This window comes from Nothoprocta perdicaria, unplaced genomic scaffold, assembly GCF_003342845.1.
Source record: "Nothoprocta perdicaria isolate Ctin4 unplaced genomic scaffold, notPer1 scaffold_383, whole genome shotgun sequence".
NCBI classification, from domain to species: Eukaryota; Metazoa; Chordata; class Aves; order Tinamiformes; family Tinamidae; genus Nothoprocta; species Nothoprocta perdicaria.
Genome location: NW_020455625.1, coordinates 367658 through 376898, shown reverse-complemented (window position 1 = coordinate 376898; position 9241 = coordinate 367658). Strand labels below are relative to the sequence as shown.

General features: G+C 35.6%; 1 protein-coding gene across 4 annotated transcripts in view; it reads right to left on the bottom strand.

Annotated features, from left to right (window-relative positions):
- Window positions 1-9241, bottom strand: part of RGS7 (regulator of G protein signaling 7) — a 119161-nt gene that overhangs the window by 57337 nt on the left and 52583 nt on the right. For all 4 annotated transcript variants that reach the window (XM_026044796.1, XM_026044797.1, XM_026044794.1 and 1 more), the window contains exon 4: window positions 2623-2674. In XM_026044796.1, coding sequence (XP_025900581.1) covers window positions 2623-2674 — 52 coding nt within the window. The remainder of the gene's footprint in view (window positions 1-2622; window positions 2675-9241) is intronic.

Below are 9241 nucleotides of genomic sequence, written 5' to 3'. Positions count from 1 at the left end.
AACATAGAGCAGGAAATGAAATAATATTTTTTGAGGATCTCCAAAGATGCAAAGATTATTTCTATCTGAGTTAGCTCTGGTAATAAATGACCACATGGAGTATCTCAACCTCACTTAATTTCTATCTTAAGGTTAATTAATTATTCTGCTGGCAATATTATTCATTCTAGGCAGTAGCCCAGCTATGGATGAATAATGGTAAATGGCTGGAAATGTTTTTTAAAGCAAAAAAAAAAAATTGTAGCATTTTTTCAAAAGCTTATAATTATTAGGTCAATGTCAAAGGAAATGGCTTGCTTTGTTACTAACTTTAATAAAGGAAGATTACTGGAAAAGCCTTTTTTTTTGCTTGTTTAAGAGACTCTGAATAGCCTGTCACACTCATTCGTTTTGGGAAGTAGAGATTTTCGGTCCTTCATGATATGACCCATAATCTGTAAGAAATGAAGCACTGCACAGCACTATAATACATTACAAGCAGTATATATATTTGCATATTTGTAACAAGACAAATTATATTTATATTTTCTAGTAAGCAGCAGAATTACTGTGAAAATCTGCAGAATCACTTTGGAACTGATTTGGGGTTAAATTTATCCTTTAATATCCTCAAATAGTTTAATCTTACTTAAGATTACTTTCAGATTTCCAAATATTATCTGTTCTCTTTATTCTTCTGGTGACCATTTGTTTACAATAGTTATATGATCCTTTTTGCTACCAGCTGTGTTTAGTTTTCCCATCATCTGCCTTCTCATTAAATTCACAGAAAGCTTTGTGGAAAAAAAAAAATCAGGCCACAGGGTAAATGCTAATTTCTGGAGCTGGGAAGATAGATGCTAACCTCATAATTACACTGTTGAAAAAAAAAGTCTTAGAAATCGACTTTTCTGTGAATGCTCTAGTACTGGCCAATTCCAGTGATAAACTGTTGCCTTAGGTAGACCTAACAGAATGCTCCTGTTCCTGGGGGGAGTTACAGGCAGATTTCCTAAGGTCTTGGACCCTTGACTCACTCCGAAGAACCAATGAAACTACACTTTGGGAGTTCCCCTCCCTCATCCAATACAACAGAAGAACTTAAATTTATCAGGCAGAACAATTTTTTACATGTACGTTTATGATTTTACATTTAAACCTCAAAATCTCTTAAACCTGTAAGTTTACTCCTGAACAAAGGTACTTCCTCATATGATGAAGAATCTGACCCCAAATTTAATTTTGTAACTTCCTGTCAAGCAAAAACTGTTGATAAGTTTATAAACTGTTAATGAGTTTATAATATTTCTCTTCACCAACGGGCTAATGTATGTAATTCACTGCCTGCTCTAGTAATTAGGTGTAACTAGAAAGTTAGAGTCCCCCAATTTACATCAAAGGATATTAATCAAATCTAGTCCTCAACCTGAACTCAAGTTCAGACCTGCTAGCCAGCACAAAATTTTAGTAAGTGTTTTTGAATATAAATTTACTCACTAAAATTCCCCTAGTAATATAATAGGCATTACAGCTGAACAGTTCAGTGTCTCTTAAAACCACAATACATTACTTTCTGATCTTTAACATATTACAATACTATGGAGCAAAGTGTCCCTTTGAGGAATGCAAATTACATTTTCACGGAAAAGAAAGAATATTATACTACGTGGTAAATCAAACACTTTTCCTTTAGCAATCACTTTCCTCAGGTGGAGTAGCAACTAGATGTGATACAAATAACTGCTCTCCAGGACCTTTTGATATCATTTTGCTGCACACCTTCAAATCTCTTTATTTTTTAAGAAAGGTAAGCATTAACATTCTCCAGGATGGGGAAACTGGCACTGTTCTCAAAGTCTACATTGAAGGTACTTAGTTCTGCTGAAAATCTCAGTTTGGAATTGTTTTTCTTAGCCATGTATTTGAAATTTGTTCTTCAGGTGAACTGAGTGCTTACAGACTGTATTCAAATGATTAGGAGATGGTCCATAGACCGTCCATTTTCTTTAAAAATTGTGTTATTATTTGGTGTACAGAGGAACCTAATTTGGGTAATCATTGTTGGAAAGCTTAGATTAAGGATTTTTGTAATACTTCACTACCTATTATGTCCAAATTTTACTGTGTAAGTGCACATCGATAATTACATTATGTAATTTATGAATAAAATGTCTAACACTAGGCAGATAAATAAGATATATTTCTATTGCAGTCCCTAGTTTAGAAAACAAGTAATTTTCCACACACTGTATCTCAGAGATAAGAATTCTAAATTAAGTTCAATGTTGCATCTAAACCTAAGAATATTCTATAGTCATCAACAAAGTACCTTTGTTTCACTGAGACTTCGTGCATCGACCACACTCAACCAAATAAAAAGAAAGTGCAAATGGAAAAGTAAATTTTGGGGTGTTCTGAGACTGCTTTTTCTCCTCAACCTGAAATCAGACTTCACTTTAATAAACCTTGAAAAGTGGATGAGCACATTTAGTTCAGTATCAGCAATTCTTGCACAAGGATTACACAATATAAATGATGGGTTTTTTTAACAGCGGGATGATCAAATGAGACAGACTGCAAATGATGTGTTCATTCATATAATACATAATTCACAAAAGAAATAGGAAAGATGTCCACACTGACCATAGTCTGTGTTTTCCGGCTCCCAACAATTAGATGGCCAAAAATAAGGTGTCTATAGATAAAACAAAAAAGTAGGGAACTCAGGTTAGACAACGCAAGAATTACACACTCCTTGGATTGATACTGCTTTTTAAAGTCAATTTACATTTTTGGTAGATCTATTATGCTTTTAACTCGACAGTTTTGAAATAGGCATCAAAACAGCAAATTACTTTGGTGTGCTTGTTTATTGCACGAGTGTCAGAATGGCACTGAAAAAGAAGAACAAAGCATTCTTTTCATTTTTAAAGGTAACTGAACAAAAAATACAAGGTTAGAAGTGAGGTTGCCTTTTTTCATCTTCCCTATCAACACACCTCGCAATAAACCTCTCACATGACCTGAAGAATGAGTTTCAGAAGGTGAAAAGACACAGGAGACTTTTGGGTACATTTACTTCTTGATTTTTCAGCGTTTTCATCATATGTTACTATTTAAGTCTCTTTCCTAGAAGCTATTTAGTAAAAAAGACCAAAAGCCACTGTGTTTTCACCAAGTTATCAAACTCACTTTCATTTGCTGAAGCTCTTTTTTTTTTTTCCAAATATCTTTATCACTTGTCATTTCATATTTAAAATGTGATTTATTAATGGAAAGCCACTAAAAAAAATCAAGAATTAATTCAATACAGTTTTTATTAAAACTAGATGAAATATATTGCTAAAATAATTCTCTTCCACAAAATGTAGAAAATATGACAACATTGGCTTTTTCACATGAAAACTATTTTGGGGTAAAAATTTAACGGATTATAGTATCTATACACATAGTACCTTTATATATGCATATATATGTATGTATATATACTTATATATATACAGAAATRTACAAACATACACACAATTATACATCATTTGGGAAGCTGATTCAACCTAATTAAATGTGAAGCCTGGTGCATCTGAGCTATATTCTGGAACACAGGTGCTTCCTTAGGACAAACTTCTCTCTGCTCTTTGCTTCCTATTGCCTTTTCTCAAAGATCTCCCAGCTGCAAAAATGGAAAACCCTCTTGCTGTACACCATCCTCCAAATAATCTTAATGGTGATTAAAAGTTTGAGAGGACAGAAATATGACACACTCACAACTACTTCCAGGTTAAATAAGTAGGATTAAAAAATTAACTCTATGATAACCTTGATCCCTCAACTCTAATAGGAGCAGAAACTAATTCCCTGCTGTTTGTTTGCTTCCCGGTCCTACTTCTAAGCCAGGGAATATATACATCTAAAATAAAATATTACATATTACAAAATATTACATATATTACATGTGTCTTTTGAAACAGTACACAAAATATAGGAAATGTAACATTCAAATCTTGCAACTTTTTGCTAGTTATGAAGCAATAACAATGAGTTAAAGAATAAAAAAAGCCACAGTTTAACTTCAAAGGCTGAGACTAGTTTCTTGTAAGCTGTTTCTGGCTCTGTGATGGTGCAACAGTAAATTACTCTTCCTATTAGCAATTCCTGTACAGCACCACCAGACMCAAAGTGACCAATACAAGCACAAATGGCCAGGCAGGGCAATAGAACCCCTAAGGTATAAATAGCATAGGAATAGACCAGCAATCTTCAGTCAACTACACACAAAAAAAAAAAAAAAAAAAAAAAAACCATACAAGAAGTACAACTGAATGCGTATACTAGTAAGGGCGAAGTCTGAGCCTCTCCCCACTCTCACTCTTCCAGAGATAAAAAGCAGAGAGGTTAAAATATAACATGAGTTTCAATTAGAAAAGTACAGGGAAAGTAATAATAAACGGTTCCAGAATATATGAAAAGGGAAAAAAAAAATCCAAAAATCCTTGGGATGCTCTGAGCAGGGCAGGCACCAGCTCCCTCAAGCCGCAGAGCAGCCCRAGCGCTGCCCGCCGGCCTGCTCCAAGTGGAGCAGTGCTCAGATCTGCCACGATCAATTCCCTTGACAAGCCCCAAATTAGTTTTGACTAGAAGATAAGACAACAGGGCAAAGTACAGGAAGAAAAGAAAAAAAAAAAAAGAAAATAGGAGGGGAAATATTTATATAGGGTCAGACAGTTCAATTTGGAGGCCTGATTAAATTTGCCACAGAATACTTGGGAGACTATACTGTTTCCATGGATGTAAGCTGTGGCTTTATTTGTAAAACAACAAACAAAAATTCATCAGCACTGTTAGTTATATGCATGTGTAAATATTATGAGCAGAAATTTGCTCTAATTTCCTTATTATTCCCTTATTATTATTGCTCTTTTCCCCTTATCCCTATTTCTCTACAGTGTTTAACAGTCTTTGACCTCTAATCTGGTAGGGAGTAGTAAAAGTACTGGATTATCTGSAGGATGCCTAAAGGAGTTCAAATTATCTGACTTGCAAGTTACATATGTGAAAAAAAAATTGACTCAAGTGACCTTTGAAACATTTTTAAAAACTGAGCACAGAGGAGTCCCAGAAGAGTAGAGCAAGACAAAGATCTATCTTTTTCAAAAGGGGGAAAAATGACTTAAGAAATTCAGGTCAGCCAATTTACAGAAACTTTCTAAACCCAAACTTTCTAGGTTCAAGCTCAAACAATTTGAATACACTGACCATCTTCAAATTCCTGAAAGCTAGAAAGTTAGTACAACCTGGATTTCTCAAGATGTTATTAAGTCTTTGATTTTGCAAAACCCCAGTAGATAAAAGAAAATAGCAAATGCAACCAAAAATGTTTTCAAAGAGTAGGCAAGAGCTATTTGCTTTCAAAACAGAATGGAAATGGTTGGGAGAGATACAAGGGAAATCTTCCTAAAGACAGGCAGGAAGAAAAAAAAAAAGGGCTAAAATATATATATATATAATATATATATAGTAAAAATAAAAACCAACTTAAAAAATGAAGACACTGAAAATAAAGGGCTTTAAAATTAGTCTCTGCTTAAATATTTTTTATAATCTTATCATTTTATGCAAACACCCCTCAGCAATAAACCTGTCTGTAGCTAAGAAGACTGCAGTTTTCCCAAAGGCGTTTTCCACACTTTCCTGTTTAATTGTTTGGTATTAGCAGTTATAAAGTTTTAGACTTGATCTCCTTGCTAAATTCTAGCAATAAATGTTAATTTCCATCAATATCACCCCTGGCTAAGGCCCAGGGAGAAACCTGATCACAAAACTTGGGTGACAGTGCAATGCAATTGCTGGAATGGTGCATTTAGCTTCGGGGAATGCGGATCAAGGACTYCTCTTCCACTTGGCTCTTCAGCACCGTGCAGGATGCCGTTTCCTAAGGGTAGCTCCGAGGTGCAAACCCACCTCCCCGGAGCTGCCTCCCTCTCAAGCGCCTTCTCAATCACTTGTCCCAGACCTGGTAATCAGAGAAGTTAACGCCGATCTTGCACCAGGCGCTAAGCAGAAACTCCCAGGATGTCTGACCCCCAAAAAATGTTTTTCCTGCAAATAGAGGCTGGAGTATTATTTTGTCTCTGTTTAATTTGCCTCTGTTTAATCATGTAACTTTGCAGCCCAGATTTATAAACGGTCCCTTAAGCGAGTCTGTGAAAAGTAGAAAGTTTTGCCTCTCACTTCTGATCCATTATAAAACTCCCACAGCAATATATGGGGACAGCGTCCATGTAAATTCACTTCTTTATGCCTGGAACGTGGTTTACATTTGCAAGCTTAATGCAATCTGTGGGAGAGAGCTTTGTTTAATTATTTCTTACAGCTCACATACTCAGGCGTAGAAACCCTAGGTAAGTGAAGATTTTGCCCAGAAGAAGTATGGGCATGGTATAAGGTGCTGCACCTTTATCTCACCACTTCTGGACAGAAGCTTAAAAAATATTTTTTTTTCTTTGTGAAATGTAGAAAATCCGGAGGAATTATTATACTTAAAATATTTCTCCTCAGAAGGAAATGCAAAGCAGTTTGTCATGAACAAGTATTAAGCAGGGAACATTTGTCACTTTGCCATGACATCCCACTTATAACCGGAAGGAAGGTGGGTGGCAGAACGTTTTGGGGAAAGTCAAGTACTGTTTATCAGCCCAGGCAGAAATAATGCTGCCAGTTTTTATTACTACACTTTTAAGGCACTTTGTTTAATTGTATCTCTAATTTGAATAAGTAGACAGTACAAGTCAGCAGCAGACAAGACAGCAACGTAGACAGAGCATCGATAGTGCACATGCAAATATATACTGTTTCTCTTGATTTACAGACTTATATTATTAGTTCAATTTAAGCACAGAAATCCTGAATCTTCCTGTTAAAAAATGTGAAATAAAATCTGGGAATATAATACGTATTCTGCATTAAACATATGTGTAGCAGTGGCTGCTATACATGGTGAGCAAACAAATAAATCTGCTTTCACTCTACCATAAAGCTAATCAATAACAATATCTGAAGTAATGAAATAGCCACTTGTAAAAATCAGTGTGGCCCATCAGCTTCTAAAAACACAATTAATTTATATGCATTAAAGTGTATTACTGAAGGGGGAAGTCACTAAACATCTTTCAGCTACACCTTGTTGTAGTAGTAAGAAAAAGATTGCAGTTCCTGAAACTGCTCCACTCCCTGAAATTTTTAAAAATTTAATTACTGTGGATGGGGGAGGATTATTCAAATCAGTCACAAACTTTCCTTGCATATTATTGTTCTTCTTCTTCCGAAGGCCACCAGGGAACTGCAGAAATCAAGTCTTTGCTAAAGAACTGTTATACACAATCTCAAACGCCTTGCATGAGGGATGGGAGATTTCACAGGCGTTCATTTTTTTTATATTCACTATAGTTGTAGTTGACTCAAATGATCTCTTGGCAAAGAAAGGTTAAGCATGCTGGTCTAGCACTAGCTGGCCTGTACAGGAGGGATATGATTGAGGCTATCAGCACTCCCTCGTGAACTACAAACGGCCAAAAAAAAAAAAAAAGATCAAGGTATGCAGATGTGGATTTGGGCTCTGAGACTCTTCTTTCCTAGCTTGGGAAGAGGTTGAACACAGAAGGCAGTGGGAGAAAGAGTGTCTGAGAGGGCAGTCAGTAAGATGCATTATGTGAAATTTTTTTCCCTCATTTTCCCTCTGCGAAATCTAAACATAAGTAGTATACGTTGAACCTGAGCAGTATATGTTGAACCCACAATTCTTGTACCTCCAATCAAAATCTACCAAATGGTAGAGACGATAAGCTGTTTTCTTCCTTTACTGTAAAAACATGACCTCCAATAAAGCTCTTCTCTTGAGGCATTGTGCGTTGGAAGCCTGTTGACAGCAGCTGGAGTGCCACGGTGGTCTCTGCAACAGTTGTTTGCTATGCATTTTAATACACACTTCAAGGGGAAAAACAAGACCAGAAAGGTTGGACATGTTCTTCAAGAAAGTGTCTTTCTATTCCCATTCGTAGAATAGGAGAAGAAATCACAGGTGACACTTCGTCTTGTCAAAATCTATGAGATTTTTGTTGCTATCGTCAGCAAACTCATGTTTTCACATCAAGATACTTTATTCTCATTTTCACTCTTTTCTCAGCTATTTCAATTTTCCAATTTAAAAAGAACAAAACTCTGATTTAAAAAGAACAAAAGAACTCTGATTTTCTTTTGCAATAAATTACCAATTAATCAACAAAAAAAGGGAATATGATTAGCAAACGCCTCAGATGTCTTAGGAATTTGTTTAAACAAAAAAGGTATCAGAAACCATTCCTCCTCACTATGGACAGTGAGACACTTAAGATGAATGTGCAATCTGTAGAAGAAATCAACATTTCTTTCTCTGGGTGACACTTTTGGATGGTTAGCAGCTAAAAAGGGTGAGAGTCAGGCATTTCTCACCAGGATGAACTATGTTTGGCCTGAGGAGGATTTGCTTTCTAAGGTGTACATTGCTTTACTTATTGTGCTGCTCACATGTATTTGCTTTCAGATACGTTAGAGCAGAGAGCTCCTGCTTTCCAGCTCCTGCTTTTGTTCCGAGATTAAAATACCAGGAAAAAGCTACATACATGTTCAGAATCTGACAGTTCAGGTTTGCAGAGCATCGCCATAACAATACTGTCTGCTTTGTCACACTGAGATTAATAAAAAACTACTATGAGTAAGACTGTTAAAATTTAGATTAATTCCCCCTGAACTAAATTATTATTACATAAACTGAACCAGTCAGACCTGAATAGGTCATATAATGATCAGAAATTTTTATTTCTAAAGCCACATTTTCTAAAAAAGAAGATGCAATTATGGTTTTTCAGCCTTCCTGACAGCAAAATTAATAACTGAAAAAGCATAAATTTGGCTTGTAAAAGAGCATTTGTGCAAATGAAATACAATTTCCACTAATTTATCCACTTCTATACAACACTAACTTGTTTAAAACAAACTAGAAGCAATTCTACTGCCAGGAGGGAATCTGTTACCTTTCAGATTACAAAATTAAATGCACAGAAAACATATTGTAGCTAGCCTTGTTTCTGTAGGTTAGGCTACTGTGTTGCAGGAAGTGACTTCTAAACTTTTCAGTGTTGGCAGATGCACTGTATTTTATTTTTCTATTAAAACATATAGAAGTTGGTGAAGCCTAACTGCTCAAGAGTCCTATTTCTGAAGAAGCATC